We start from the raw sequence: 16293 nt of genomic DNA, 5'->3' as shown, positions 1-16293 counted from the left end.
TTTGAATTAATGTTTAACTACATAAATTTTACCCCGGAAGCCGTTATGATGTATTTTATGTTAACATAGATGCAGCTGAGAAAATGTGATCTCAAAAGCAAATATATACCAAGCTGGTCACAAAAAAAATCTGTTTATCCTTTTTCAGTCAAAATTGCTGATTTGATCCTAATCATGTCATAGTTCGCTTTGAAATTGTAGATTTAATCATAAACAAAATGTATTGTACCATTTAAAGTTTAGTTAATGGTTAAAACATGTTTTCTTGAATGAGTACAGGTAAAGACTAATACAAAATTATACAAGCCTCGAGTCGTCCTTAATATTTTATTTTATTAGGACACAAGCACTGAAAAAATAAGCGGAAACTACAATGTTTTATGTTCATGCCCTCATCTATTTAGGTAATTTATATTTAACTACAAACAGCTTTAAAAACATACCACTGGTTTGTTCTCTAAAGCAAGCTTTTTATTATTTTTTTTTTAACTGCTTTACTTATTTGCATTTTCTTGTGAAAGAAGACATGTACATTGTAACCTAAGTTCACATAACTTTAAGAGTGGAAAGGCAAAACTATTGTTCAAGAATAGAAAAAGCTAATTTTGAGCATTTGAGGAAAGGAGGGTGCTCCAATACTGGGATGACTTTTCTATTAATCAGACTGTGCCATATTCATCACAATTTGTTCAATATCAGTATAAAAGCATTTTATTCAAGGAAAAAAAATTTTGAAAGTGGAAAATACTCATGACAAAAAAGAATACATTTTTGGTCATTGTAACTGACTGTTCTAAATATCTCTTACCAAGGCCGTGTCCGAATGTGCGCCATAACCGCTAAATCATGATATAGAGTGGGGACTATATAGTGAACTTTATAGTAGGCTATATACACATATGACCACTAGAGCTCAGCTATGTCCTTAAAAAACAATTTTTTTGTTTTATTATGAGAAAAGGCGGAATTTGTTTGTTTCCTGTTTTAGAAATAAATCTTTGGGAATAGCTTTGCTTAGAAAAGCAGATCATTACAGCTGTTGCCATAAGGTTCCACTTGATACTTGTATATGAAACTATTGAAAATTAATTAGGGTGTAAAATTAGACACGGAGAAGGAAAGTGAGGTGAGAAAGAAAGAGGAGATAAGAACAAAAGGGAAATAAAGAAATCGAGACAGTAAAGAGTTCATAAAAAATTTAAAACATAAAAAATAGACACACAAGATGTAGAGAAACACTGATAAGCATGCTTCCAAACCTGTATGAGATGAGAGGGACACAAAACAGAGCATAACAGCAAAAGGGAGACCAACAAAAGTAAACATCAAGAGAAGCTTCCAGAGCAGCAGGTATCCCTTAGATATCCATGTGTTTGAAAGGCAACACTTATTGTGCAATATTTTTCATAAATCTGTAGCTGTAGTGTAGTATTTAGTGTGTATGCAGAACCTAATTCCTTTGGTATGTATGCATAGGCATTCTCATTTATAAAGGAATTACAAAGCTCCTTCAGATGGACAATATGCTTTTTAACAGGTGCGGGCAGCCCCAGAGGAAACCACCAGAGAAGGGCAGATGAGGGCACCCGGGGCCCAAACCCTCAAGGCTATAAAGACAATGTTCCACAGGGCTGCGGGCGGTAACGCCTAACGTGGACCCGGATGGGAGGCCCCGAGTTCGAACCCAGAAGAAGCAGGCCCTATAGAGATGTGAATTCATGCAATAGCAATCCCCATAATCACAAACAATACTAAAAATACAAATTTTAATGGGCTTCTTCGGGACACATTTTACATAAAGTGTCATTTATAATCATTAAAAATAATTCACATTTTACACATTTATCACCAATTTTAATTTATTAGGTGATAAATCCAAACTGTTATCAAGACTAAAAAAATGACCAATATAAACTATAAACAATGCCCACCAAATAAAAAATTAAAATCCTCAATGGTTTTGCAAGGAGACGTCTTGCAAAGAATTCTGGGAGAAACATGATGACCACTGATGTACACCATTTTTCAAGATGCATTGTGGGAAATCTTTGATGCATTTTTCCTATCCACTAGACATTCAGACACCCCTACAAAATGCAATAACCCTGATGTAGTGCTCCATATGGGTGTTGGGCGCCCAGTCGGACACATGCCTTAACATCAATAATGCAAGTGCAATGTTAGGGGAAACAAGGTGATTTATCTTACATCAATTCAAATTAGCTCCCTCACCCAACCTTACAACTTGGATTTAATCTAAGCTTTACTCAGATTTTTGGTTGAAAGAAAAAAATAAAAGTATATATATAGTAAGCACTTTAATCATAGTAGCAAACATGCCATAGGAAGGGGTTTACAAGAAAGAGTTTAAATGCTGCCATGATATATTTCAGCAGATGCAAGAGTGAGCAACCCGGATATGAAAGCTTTAGTTCTCAGTGAAGTCACAGGTTCGAAATTTTGGCCCATTGACCTTTGCCACGTGCCCTCAACCCCAAAAGAGGAAAAATAAATGAAATAAAAGTATGATTCCTTTTATTCAAAAACTTACATAGGACAACAAAAATGGTTAAGAAACTGTTTTTTTCCTCCCTCTGATGGATTGTGTCAGTGGTTTAGCCTCGCCGTGCGCCCCTTTTCCACAGCTGACTGCAGAGCCATGACAGCGTCTGCAAACAAATACAACAGGGTCTCCATAACTAAAATATTCTGTGCTTCAAACACTGAAAATATTGGTCATAAAGGTAAATAGAATTAGGGCTGCAACAACGAATCGATAAAAATCGACTTTTAAAAGCGTTGGCAACGAATGTCATCATCGATTAGTTGTGTCGCGCGATTAATACGTTATCCGCCGCCGTCGTCATCACTGCCACTTGACTGAAACGGGGGAAGAAAAAAAAAAATACGGCAGAGCGAACCAGCGTCGCAGGTGCGCAGTGTTGCCAACTCAGCAACTTTGTCGCTATATTTAGCAACTTTTCAGACCCCTCCAGTGACTATTTTTCAAAAAAGCGACTAGCAACAAATCTGGCGACTTTTTACGGTTTCACTGGCGGCTTTTGGAGACTCTTACGTGAAAGCATGTATCGTTCCTACTCTTGTTCTCCTGCGGCAGCTGCTGCCGTGGGGCGCCTGCCCCATCCCAACCCCGTTCTCCCGCAGGAGTCCCTCTCAGCGCTGCAGTCAGAGCCTCAGCGTCCAGACTGAAAATGAAGCGCGCATGCGCCGGGATTGACGGCGCAAATTGATCACAATAATTAAAATAGCCTGCGCTTTGTAAAGTGAAAAAAGTCGTAACATGCAACTTTTGTTAAAACAAATTAACATGGCACGGAAGCACCACTGTTCGGAGCTTTCGATGGCAGTGAAGAGAGCTGATCAGCAGGATGAGTAACCATGTTTGTTTCGTTTTAAAGTGGGGAAACGTAACGTTAGTTTCTCAGGTAGCTCATCTGATGCTTTCCTTACCGTGTTAGTAGGTTACAGACAGTGATAAGGTTGGCTACTTATTTTACTTTTAATTTCATTTGAATTAGCTTAAGCAGCGTTTACATTTTCTTTATAAATAAATTAACTTGCAAATTATGAGGGCAAGGCTTTTAAAGTTTAAATCTTCTGGCAAAGATAAAGTAAAGGAGATTCTACAATTTATGGAAGTAAAGCAGAATAAAATCCAGCAAGATCAGTAATATGTCAATTAATTATATGCCACATTCCCATGTAAATATCTGTCTTTGGAGGATGTGTTTTTTAGCACCCCTAGTTCTCTCATTTTTATTCCAAATACAATTTATAATTTGAATCACAGGGCTATTTTTATCTCTATGGTTAAGGTTTTTTTCAAGTAGCAACTTTAACTGCTATACTTTCCTGTCTTAAAAGGCAGAACTCTTCTAGTCTAAAAAAAAAAACTCATTTGTTGAAATGGGGGGACCTATTGTTTGAACCCCTTAGGGGCTTTTAAAAACAAAAATGCCTGTCTTTTTTTGCGCTTTATGAAACAAAGTAGCCTATATTTTGTGGATGTACAGCTGCACTTCTCATGTAAGTTTGCGTAGTTTTAACACAAACATTTATTTTTCATATTGCACCAGTACAGTTAATGAGCAACCTGTACTTGTGTGCTTGGTTGTTCTGTCTAAAATGTTTATTTTGGAATAAAGAGGTTAATATAAAAAATATTTTTTGTCCGATTCATCGATTAATCGAAAAAAATAATCGGCCGATTCATCGATTTTTAAAAAAATCGTTAGTTGCAGCCCTAAATAGAATACAATCTAGAAATGATAACATAAGAGAAAGATGTAGTCAAATGCAACACAAACCCAGCATCTTCCGGGAATGATCCACGAGAGCAGGAAGTCTGTCCTCAATGTTGTAGGAGATTTGGCCCATTTCAATATAGAGTTCACTTGACCTCTAAAGAATGACAATTGTTTAGTTTCCCATGGGAAGACACTTAAAAAATATATTTAAAAAAATAAGTACACAAACCACCTTTAGCTCTTCATAGACTTTCTCCTCCAATTCTGCTACCTGTGATATGACATCAAGCACTGTGAACTCTACAGAAGTTTCCTGTTCACATGCAACAGATGTTAAAACACTTAGAAATACCTCATTAAGATAAGAACTTTCATTGCTGTGAGACACCTCCTCTGATGAACTGTCTGTTGGCTCCTTTTCTTTCTCTGCTTCAATAGCTTTGGGATTGCCATTCAGCTCCTTCACTCTGCAAAAGAACCAGACATGTTTCAAGCAGTCATGTGTCTCACCACAAGCTTTAAAACCTCATACACCTGATACAATCCTTGACAAAAAGCTAGAAGTTTTTCTTCAGTTTAAAATTGCTTCTGGCAATATGCAAATCCTGCTCTTAATGTTAGGTTTTATTTTATTTAAAAAGCAAAAAAGAAACTAAAGCAATTCCTGTTTGTCTAAAAAAATTAATGGAAAAATTGAAAGGAGGGATAGGAGAAATGAAGTAAACAAGAAAAGAAGTGCAAAAAAAGCTGTGACAACTAGTCAGGGAAAGAAAAGGAACAACAACATAGGACACAAAAGTATGAGCAGAAGATGGGAGGAAAGGGACAGAAATCGATCGACTCACAAAAGAACTTTTTTAAAATGAGTGGAAGGACCAGAAGGGGTAACAAAAGAAAAGAGACAAAGATGGATGCAAGAGAAGCACAAACTAGAAAGAAGGAAAGGATGCAAAGAAAGAAATGTGTTCAAAGAAATATTTGTCCAACCCAGATAATTACCAGAACCAAATTCAAGAAGTTTCTACACTACACAAGAACTCTATCTTTAATTAACATAAAAGTGCTTTCTGGGCATTTTCAGATGTTGAACTTCACACTGTCTGTACCTGTCTGCATAGCGAAGAGTATTCATTGTATATTCACAAGAAGCCATGCCTGGGGACACCATTGCAATCTGAATAAGAGGGTGGAATTATAGCTTTGTGTCAGAATAGATCATCATATGTCATTCTAGATTATAAATTTGTACACAATCCAAGCATAAAGCTGAGAGAAATTGAGGAGTTTGTTTCTTTACCATGCAGGTTCTGGAGCTTTCTCCAATGAATGAATCCCTGAGTACTTTGGTCAAAGTACTCATTCGAAAAGGAATGTGATCACTGTTCTTCCCAAGAGAACGAATACACTCCTACAAATCACACAGGATGGTTAGTCTTCCTGGGTCATGGTTTAAGAGAAAGGCCCTCCGTGTTTTCCACTCTTTACCTTGAGAGCCAACAGGCTACGGTTGATCTCTGCAGTCTCAACCAAAGTGCCGCGATCGTTGCTGCTGACATCCGTGCCACGTTCGTTGCCTGCCAAATCGACCAGTGAGAATTTGCCGTGCAGAGTGGAAGCACGGTCATTACGTCGAAGCACAATCTGGAGGATGGCGTGGGAGCGAGAGGAGTTGGGGTTGGCTGACGTCTGTCCCGATGTTCTGGGCAGATAGTTAAATGAGGAAGAATAATTTTATTTAAAACCATCCAAACAGCAAATCTTAATGAATAATCACAGAAAACCTAGAATCTGACTTCACCTCAATTTCATAATTTAAAGCAGCAATAAGTAAATTTTAAGTTGCGCTCCCTCTACAGGACATTTTAAAAATGGCACTGCTGTAAACAGACTGTCCTCAGCGGGGTATAGTGCTGGAAGACACACAGCATGATAAAATGTCTGAAGAGGCAGGTAGTGCTGTACATCCAGACTAATATTTATTTGACAGTGATATATAATGTGATTTATTGGATAAGTAAATTATAAAAGATCAGTTGCATTTCCTGCACATGCCTTTATTTCTGACAGAAATAAAGCAGTATACTAGTGCAAAGCATTCTTTGCTGTAAATTAGGGCCATCACGGTAAATTTGACAAATGCAACTGATCCATTTATAATTTACTTATTTATTTATTTACAATAAATCATTATATATTACTTTCAAATAAACATTAGTCTTGTACCCTTTCAGGTTTGAACATTCAATAATGTCTCATTGAACAGGAGAAAAATGTTACCCCTCTTGAAAACATTTTGCACATCTTTGAACTCAACAGCGTGGTTGTCTGAGCGATTATTTGGAAAAAGAGTGGAAAATAGATTTGTCAAAAATTGGGGGAGACAGAGTTGGAAGAACTTAACATCTTAGAAATCTTAACCCTTTGTTTAATTTTTGTCCCAAACAGTTTCATTCCTTTGGCTGTTCTACGACCTTTTCTAACTGAAGCTCTTTGATCAATGCGTTTAAAATCCGCTAAACAACTTTCACATCCAAGTCAAATTCTTGTCCCATCAGGCGACGTCACCCATCTCCTACAGTACCTGCATGCGGTCCCCGTCTGAATAATTTTGATGACGTCTTCTGCCGAGTACACGCAGACCTCCTCCAACCCAACCACCTGAACCTGCTGTCGGTCGTCCTCTAAAACACGCAGCTGCGCCTTCTTGTTCAGCAAGTCATACACCTGAGCGGAGAAAGAAAAAGGAAATGTTTACATAAAGGCTGAAGAGGTCGATTGTTAGAGCCACTTATGCTTCATGAGTTCTTTATTACTTTGCCGTTGTAGATCTCAAAGAAGCTGGCATAGACGCACAGATCCAGATCAGCATACCTCCTGTGGTTAAGATGGGCGAAAACATCTTGGGCTGAAAAAATAAACACAACTAGTGATGAAGGTGTAGTTCTACAGTGCAATCAACATTTCCCCACGTAAAAGCCAAGTGTTTGCCTGAAATCTTATATTAATAAGTTCACAGCATATAAACCAACAAATAAACTACGTTCACACGGCATGCACTTTGGGCAGCAGAAAAGCACCTGCTGCTTCATTTTTGATGTTTTTCCACATTAAGTTCAGAGGCTCGTCTAGAGCAGCTTTGATGCTCCTGAAACGTGTCCAGTAAAGTCTGTCCAGATGCATCTGATGCTTCTGTGTCTCCTGTGTTTCATTGGCAGAGAACAGCTTTGCTATATTTGCTTAGACTAAATGTGAGATTAAATGTGTAATTTAATCTGGCACCGATGAATGAGCCTTTGAAAGAGCACCATGCCATGCATGCTCACATTTCCATGACCTTTGAAAGAGAAACAGGCCCATAGCATTGCGGAAACATGCACTGATTAAACATTCTTTGTGTCACAGAAACAAATCAGATTTACCTTATGAAGGGTTTTCCTAACATATGCAGCCAAACTAAACCTGACACCGGAGATCAATATGGAGCAGTGCTACAAATTTGTTTCTTCACAAAGAATCCCACGTCTAAAAGAAGCTCTCATGGGCATCATTTTAGAAAAAATAAAATAAAAAAAAGCTTAGAATTTCTTGAATTTTAAGACCGTTTTAAAATTATGCTCTGTAAGATAAGCCACTGACAAAGCATCCTTGACACAAGGCTCCTAAAGTGAAGAAATGTTCTAATTTTACATGAACGTATTCATATCTAACAAGGGTGAAATGGTGTAAAGGATTAACTTTTCTTGAAATTTATGGCTGAATCCAAGCTACAATAAATAAAAATTTAGAACAACCCCTTGCACATCTTTACAAAGTATGCAAACAAATGTGAAGGGCCCAGAATAGGGTCTGCAGGTTGGCTTCAAACATTTGCATTTTAAAAATACCACTTCCCCTTTAAAAGGTTCACAGAAAGCTTCTGGTTGGAGCATCACCTGCAAAGGCGTAGATTCCTTTAGTGCTGTTCTGTTGCCTCCCTGTGAAGTCACCCCCCATCGTCTACAAAAGATTCAGGAAAGAAGACATCAAGTCTAAATTTAGCACAACCTCAACCTGTGCATGTTACCACAGGGGCTTACATGAGTCTTGCCACTTCCCGTCTGTCCGTAGGCAAAACATGTTGCCATGCAACCTTGAAAAATGGATTCCACCAAAGGTTTGGCTGTGAACCTGAAAGGGGAAAAAAAGACTAGGGAGTTAGAAAACAAAGCAATGTAGTGGAATAGCAGCTAAGCAAGATGTTTTTCTACATGTGATCTATTGCTGTGAAGATATTTACTTGTAGACCATCTCATTGGTGGCATTTTCATCAAAGGAGCAGTCAAAGTGGAAGACCTGGTTTTCCAAGTACTTGGTTAGGTCCACTTTCTGCTTTGGCTCATGGACCAGCAACGTGCCTTTACCAGGTACAGACACCACATCTATCTCCCTCCTGGTAACCTCTTAAATATACAAAAACGTACGTATATTTGTTAAAAAAGTTTGTGTTTTTTTTATGATGTTGCTGAGGGATGCATTTTCAGCCCACCTTGCTTGTTCAGAGGCCGTTTGCGAACACAAACGCATATCCTTTGAGGCTCGGCCTGTGAGGAAAAGAGAAAAGTAGAGTTTAAAAAAATGCTAGATTTAAAAACAAAATAAAAAAAGTGTGTCCAAACTTACTTTGTCTGCGGTGGATAACGGCGTTATTTCCAAGGTTTCTCTAAAGTCCTGGATCATCTCATAGAACTTCTGATTTGGTCTAGATGACTCTCCGAACTAAACCAGATGGAAATCATTCTTTTAAATGCAGATTTCCTTAATATTCAATAAATCATGAAAACCAAAATAATCCATCTCTACCTTCCCCTTCTTGGGCTGCAGTTCAGGCTTCATGAGCGTAGAAAGCCTTTTGTTGCTCTTGTTCGTTTCTGGAGCCACAGATTTTCTTCTGCCTGCGGTGCAGAGATACGTTACTGTTACAGACTAATGTGAAGGAATCGGAGTTTATTTCACCTGCTGTCAGTGGGAACCACTGACCTTTGGCTGAAGGCGGAGGCATTATCTCAGGTTCGTTTTCTTTGACCGACTCGCGTAAATGAAGCATTTGCCGTGCCGCTTTGCCTTCATTTCCTTTTCGCTGCTGTGAAGGAGTTGCTGCACAAATAAGAATTGCATCTATAAAGATGTATTCAGAAACTCTACCAAAACAAGAACAAATTAAGCAGTTTGTTTAAATTTTTAAATGCAAGTTTTATATCTTGACAATATCAAATACCAGATATGTGATTACAAATCAATAGGAAACAACAACTTCATGTCAACTAAAATCCATCCACAGATGTCAATCCTTCGATTTCAGGGCAAGCTCCTACATCCAACGCCACTGTTGCCCACAGTAGGAATTATCACTACTAACCGGAGCCTGCAGACTGCGTCGAGGAGCTTATTTCAGGTATTATCGTTTCCGGGTTCCTTGCAGAAGATTTAATGGTTGGCACGGATGAAGTCGGGGGCTGGAACAAGCATGTTTGTCGAGTCTGCTGTCGAAGGGCAACTAAGAGAGATAAAGCCCAAGAAAAGAAAAAAATCAATACGATGAGCTAGGCTTAAATAAGAGCTAAAAACAAGCAGACTCTTAGTCTTCCATTTCCAAAATAACCAACCAACACCATCCTCAACCCACCAAGTGATCATTACTAAATGCTCATCTTTAAAAAAAAAAAAAATAAATAAAAAAAAGGTAAGAGTTAATTCTGAGTGAGCACAAAAAATGAAAGTATCCATCCCCTCCCCGACACCCGTGTCTCATAGAAATGTAAAAAAAGAATCAATCAGTGCTAAAAAAAAACAAAAAAGGCTTTGCTAGATTGCCTTTCTGATTTTCTGCATTTGTTTTGTCTAAAAAGAAAACACATGCGACTCTTGCCAACCTGACTCCTCCTCATCATTTTGGGCTGCTGGAGCCGAAGCTTTGGAATGAAACCAGCCGTTAGGTGAAAATTACTGTAAGCGGTTCTCTAGCAAACAATTTCTGAGGTTACTTACAGGAGGGAGGAGCCGGGATCCGGGATGAGCGAAGACGACCCGTATACTTCTGGGACAGAACACAAAAGATTGCAAATAATTCAAGAATTCTGTATCAATATATCAAAATTAAATGCTATTCAGTAATAACATTTCAGTATACAATGCAGCCTATGGCTGCGTTCAAATGTATGGGCTGCATCTTACAAGGATGCAGTCCACCTGCACTGGATCCTTCCAAGTCAGTGAAAATAAGGAGACCAACAGTTCTAGCCTTCTGCGGCTTTCTACACTCATGAGAATACAGAGTGGAATAAAGGAGCCAACCACCAGGAGCATGAACAAATAAAAGCAAATGTAATGATAGAAACCATAGTCAGTTAAATAACATGCTACATTTTGCACATCTCTGATGTTGCTGCTATTTTAAAATATCCATTACTGTAAAAATTTCCATAGCTGTATATTGGTTACCGTATTTATTCTCCAGGTGCACAGTTTTATACTGTTAAAAAACACTTTACAGTACAATATTTTATTGTTTATATTTTAACTCCTTACTGTTATATTCTTATACATTTTCCTAAGGTCCACATTTGTGTGATAAATTTTCTTCTGTAATCTCTTTGCTGCTGAAAATGTCCCCTATTGTGGGACAATAAAGAAATTTTCTATTCTATAAAAGGGGTAGAAAGTTGAGTAAATCAAACAATGTACGTATAAAAAAAATCTGCAAAATCTCTTATATTCAACAAAAAGTACTTAGTTAAGCAAATTGTGCAAAATAGCAATTAAAAAATAAAAATCCTATCAGATTTATAGTCCCCACACTGAAGATTTATTAGAACCTGTCCTTAAATTACAGCCAAACTCATTTACACGGTAACATAAGGTATAACATCTACACTAAATATTTAAAAACGAATTAAATAAAAGTAAAAATACATTATCTTTGATGTTTTAGTTTTTAAGTTCGTCCCAGGATATATAAACAAATAAACTCTTAATATCACTTGCCTTATCAGAAGCATCAGAAGGCATCTCAGCTTTAGTAGCAGCATTCACATGATGCAAAAGCTCTGGATTAAGATGACACAGCTCGCTGATCTCAATCTGAAATAAAAACAGAAATCTAGATGTGGAGGAATTCTTTAAAGAAAACAAAGGAGCTGTTTAGCTAAAAGCTCATGTTAACCATCATTTAAGCTAGGCAGTGGAAAGCTTATCAGTTATTTCCACACAGTTCACTTAATTCTCTTTCCCCACTGAAAATGGCACGTTGGGAAAGGTCTAATACTCCTTTTCCACTGGCTAAAAAACACGTTTAAACCCGGGAACAATTTGCTTTTAATGGCAGTAGGAACGGCTCACTGACACATCTCTACCCTGGTCAAACAAGTCTGCAAGTGACCCGCCTTAAAATCCCCTCGGCTCTGATCGGCATGGTGTGGGAACACCAGAACCGGGTTGACCCGCTACATAACGTGACACCATTGAATGCAACATACGGACATCAACACACCGCACCAGTCGCTTCTGATCCAACAAGCCAAAACAACTGTTTACATTTGATAAACATGGCGAAGCACTGGTGAGAGGGATTTGGACAGACAAAACAGCGAAATGATAAAGCACACTTACTACGCCCTGGCTTCCTTACATGTTACTATCCAATGTTTACTTTCCTGATTTCTGTCCCAATGGTGACATCTTCAACGCCAATACAAGATGATGGTGTCATATGACATGCAGTGGCAGGGAGACAGAGGCTACTCAGCTGGCCAGCAAAGGGTTAGACTTGACTTTTTTTGCCAGTGGGAAAGCAGCAAAACGGCGATTGTTAGCGGAGCAACCCCTGTCTCAAAAACACACATTAACCTGCTATTTTCAGAGGGAAAGAGGCTTCAGAGAAAAAAAAAAATTCTCCTTTTATCAAAAGACTGTTAAACCAAACAAGCGATTAAATGCATAGGCAATCTGTGAAATAATAATAATAATAAAAAATATATATATATCACACATTAACTTTAACTCCAGCCTTCAACTTATTACCAACTCTACATAAAAAAAAAAAATTGAATGGAGAAATAATGTAACACAGTTTAGTAATCAATAATTTTTCAAAGATGGAATTTGGTTTTTTAACCAAAACAATCACTCTTCTACAAGAGTCATTGTCCTCACATCAGGACCAAATGCCACACCCTTCACACAAGGATTATGGGACATTTCAAATTCAATAAATACTGAATTTTTTCAATATTCATAGATACAAAACAATCCCTAAGCATCCAATATCCTTCATCTTGCTTTTTGTATCTCTGCTTCTGTCTCCTTGAACCCCAGTCAACCTGTGCAGATGGCCGCTCACACTGAGCCTGGTTCTGCTGTAGGTTTCTTCCTGTTAAAAGGGAGTTTTTCCTCTCCACTGTCGCCACAAACATGCTTAATGTGAGGGATTGCATCCGAGTCAATACAATCAACTGGTTTTCCTCAGATAGAAAACTTTGAATCAATTTGACTGTATCATCTGGTGAACTGTAAAGTGCCTTGAGATGACATGGGTCGGGATTGGCGCTATATAAATAAACTGAATTGAATTCATCCTGTTTATCAATTGACATAATATCCCTTGAACTGAGATGTTTTAATGTGAACCCTTGTAATCATTAAGGAGAGAAGCTATTTTCTTACAATTTTTTAATAATCTTTTGTTTTTAGATCAAAAATCATCTTAATTAAACCAAACATTCTCCTATATTTCCAATTATTAATGGTGGTCAAGACAAACAGTCCCTGTGTCACATTTTCCCCTCCCCTCAAGAAACAAAAAGTTATGGAACAATAAAAAAAAAACAATCTCCCACTCTAAACACACACACAATATCAACACAGCTTATATACTAAGTTCTATGATGTTTGTGAAACCATATTTTAAACCAGTAGAGTCAGCTATTTACCTAAGTAGGGTACTTTTAAGGAAATAGAAAGAAAGGTAACAAATAAGCAACCTGTTTTCTTTTTGGCTTCTCTGCATAAATAAAATTCAAGCATTATTCTTTTTCTGGATATATGTGCTACCATATTTTTAAACAAGCTTGTGTTTAAAAAGCTTGAACAAAATTCAGCAGCTATTTTTTATTTTCCAATACTCAATTGAAACCCTTAGATTTCAGGCTGCACTTAGCTATTGTGTTTCACCAGGCGATTTCTCCTTTGTTTTCCAAATATGTTTTGTTCACCAACCTCCTTCCCCCGGCATATTTTCCTCTCAGTCCACTCGACCATGACTGTAGATTTGGAGGGCTCCACGGATTTAATGATGGCCGAATGGACTCGACCTGATGGACAGACAGATATTTCAAAATGAAGCTAAAAGCTGGGGTTCGGCAAATATGCAGCAGTTATAACATACGAAGAAAACTAATAAAAAAACTCACCATCACTGCGGCTGATCTGAATAGACAGCCCAACTAAAAGTCTGGCCAGATTTGTTTCCATTTCGGCTTCTTTTCGAGCTGACAAAACAAAATAAGAAAAAAAAAGAAACAGACGCAAATTAGCTTTAGCCTTTAAGCTAACAATGCTATAGAACGAACCTGGATAACGAACCGGCTTCCGTATTTAAACAGAAAACTGCCCCCTCACCAAACAAAGAATATTTTATATATGATATTATTCTTCCGTCCAACGATTGTAAAGAGAAATCTAGCTCACCTGCCTGTGACCAAACACGACACCGCCAAAGATTCAAATGTGCGTCAGTTTCTTCTGATTGGTTTATAAGGTTATACACTTCTCCTTCTACTGTTTTGAAAGAAATTACAAAGGTGGGTATAGCGCCATCTACCAGAATGTTTTGAAAATTTTCAAAAAACATTCTGGTAGATGGCGCTATACCCACCTTATAAAATTGTTGGGATACATGCAAATTCTGGCATTTTAAAGAATAGGACAGATATAGTTATATAACATACAGTAATTGCACAATAAAAATGTAGGTGTTAGGAGCACTCTTTAAAATTCAGATTTTTAATGCTTAATAAATTACAATAAATGTAGAAAAAGGTTAAATCAAAAGTATACGGTTTACTGGATTTTCAACCAACCTCCAAATGACACAGCAGACTCAGCAGATAGATAACATTTAACCATTAAGTCTTGAGTACAAAAAGGAAGAAAGTGCGTCTTTCAGTGGTACATATTTGATCACACCAAGTTTGTTTTTGTTAAGGGATGTTACTTCCAATGTTTGGAGTACCCAGAAAATGTACTCAAGTAAAAGTAAAAAGTATAACATTTTAAAACTACACTTAAATACTTTTTTCCGAAAAGTTACTCAAGTAAATGTAACGGAGTAAATGTAACTACATAGGTAATTCTTTTGAAAAGAACTTCCCTTATGAGTTCATGAAACTTTGAATTGCTGATCAATAAAAACTTCTTTATTAGTTTATATCTAATAAATATTTTTGATAGTTTGTGACTTTTATTAGATTTTTTTTTAAACAAATACATCTTATTTATTTGCAGTGCCTTTCAAAAGTCTTCATACACATCATGCTTTTAAGTCGAAAGCATAAAATGTTGAATATTTCTGGAGATTTTATTAGCTAACTAAAATGTTACAAATAAAAACCTGAAAAGTGTGAAGCGGGCCTCTCTTCAGCCCCTATGAGTCAATCCTGTTTGAAATGCCTTTCACTACTGGTTCTTCTAATCCTTGGCATGCCTTTAGTGGTACTCAAAGAAATTTGGCATAAGTGTTTTTATAACCAAAATGTGCAGCGTAATAGTAGTGTGTTTCTGTAAACCATCAGATTTATTATGTTAATATAATTATGTGAACAAATTAATTCAGCCAGGATTATAATTTAATTTCTTATTATACGGAACTAAAGAATATGCAAAATTGTGTTATTTCAACATCATTAGAAAATGGATTAGGGTTTCAGCACATTTGTAATGCAAATGCAGCTGCGATACAGGGCTATTAAGATACAACATAAAGCACTTATTTATTTATTTATTTTTTACAGCATTTGATATACTGTATATATCTGGATATACTGTATATATATTGCTTATTCTTAATGCACCCTTTTCCTCCCTGTTTGCACCTTCTGTAACTTATATGCCAATATGTGACGAGTGAATTTCTCCGCTGTGAGATCAATAAAGCTCATCTAATCTTATCTAATCTAATCTAATCTAATCTAATCTAATCTAATCTAATCTAATCTAATTTATCTGTGCCTCTTTATAAAGTTCTCAAAGGGAAAAACAAAGTGGGTTTGAGAATTCTCCATAAACTGATGCTCCAAGGACATTACTTTTTTGCTACTGTGCATCATACTTTTATAATAGAGACTATGTGCGCCTTCTAGTGGTACCATGACAACATGACAGTTACTTTGGCGAAAAAGAGATGTTGGGGACCCCATCAAAAAGCTTCAAGAGCAGCTCTTCTAAGTAAAAAGGTAAAAAAATATACTTAAAATATACCTTTTTTAGAATTTTACTGAAGCGCTGTGTTGATAAAGATAGAGGACACATTTAAGACTATTGGTGCAATAAAAGTTACTTTTGTCTGTACTTGAAGTGTTTTTACTTTGGAGGTTTCATAAAAGAGGTAAGACTGTTCAGAAAGGAGAAACAAGTTTTTTTCAACCTTTATCTTTTGGTAGCCATGTTAGTTGCTTTGAATACATCCATTTACTCATATGTTTAATACTGTCTGCAGTCTAAAATATTCTCTCTTTATATGGTTTTTCTCCATTATATCACTCAGAAAAATAAACCCACTCTCCTTATATTAGGATATCGTTTTCTTGCTAAACATACTGTACATAACATGAAAAAGTCTAGTTATCAAACTCATTAGGTGCTATTAATGTATCTTCTGGAAATGAAAAATGTACGGCAAACAAAACTGTAGGTCTGGGAGGATTAAAAATGCTGGTGGTTAATTATACTGAGCATCATTTACCTCTGAATGGACAAATAACTTTAAACCTATCTC

General features: G+C 36.9%; 1 protein-coding gene across 3 annotated transcripts; it reads right to left on the bottom strand.

The window, feature by feature from the left end:
• Window positions 1-2303: 2303 nt before the first annotated feature.
• Window positions 2304-13906, bottom strand: kif2c (kinesin family member 2C). 3 transcript variants are annotated; one of them, XM_038289331.1, is made up of 22 exons: window positions 13712-13906; window positions 13518-13612; window positions 11289-11384; window positions 10293-10341; window positions 10178-10216; window positions 9664-9801; window positions 9285-9401; window positions 9108-9199; window positions 8928-9023; window positions 8794-8848; window positions 8545-8707; window positions 8345-8435; window positions 8201-8264; window positions 7082-7173; window positions 6850-6992; window positions 5754-5967; window positions 5566-5676; window positions 5375-5442; window positions 4657-4735; window positions 4501-4581; window positions 4329-4422; window positions 2304-2669 (listed from the first exon to the last, which is right to left on the bottom strand). In XM_038289331.1, exons 1-22 carry the CDS (start codon window positions 13770-13772, stop codon window positions 2608-2610), a joined length of 2100 nt encoding a protein of 699 aa, XP_038145259.1. In that variant the 5' UTR covers window positions 13773-13906; the 3' UTR covers window positions 2304-2607. The 3 variants fall into 3 exon arrangements, with proteins under 3 accessions (XP_038145259.1, XP_038145261.1, XP_038145262.1); XM_038289333.1 differs by having other exon boundaries at window positions 4501-4539; window positions 4621-4735; window positions 13712-13901; XM_038289334.1 differs by lacking the exon at window positions 10178-10216 and having other exon boundaries at window positions 13712-13902.
• Window positions 13907-16293: the final 2387 nt, after the last annotated feature.

Source organism: Cyprinodon tularosa, unplaced genomic scaffold (assembly GCF_016077235.1).
Source record: "Cyprinodon tularosa strain WSP-4 unplaced genomic scaffold, ASM1607723v1 ctg267, whole genome shotgun sequence".
NCBI classification, from domain to species: Eukaryota; Metazoa; Chordata; class Actinopteri; order Cyprinodontiformes; family Cyprinodontidae; genus Cyprinodon; species Cyprinodon tularosa.
Note: the sequence above shows the minus strand (reverse complement) of the source record. Positions and strands in the feature narration are given on the sequence as shown.

Coding starts and splice junctions, on each gene's coding strand:
- kif2c (XM_038289331.1), bottom strand. CDS start 13,772: ATGGAAACAAATCTGGCCAGACTTTTAGTTGGGCTGTCTATTCAGATC. Junction 13,613..13,711: donor TCAGATCAGCCGCAGTGATG/GTGAGTTTTTTT, acceptor TCTGTCCATCAG/GTCGAGTCCATTCGGCCATC. Junction 2,670..4,328: donor TCATTCCCGGAAGATGCTGG/GTTTGTGTTGCA, acceptor ATTTGTTTGCAG/ACGCTGTCATGGCTCTGCAG.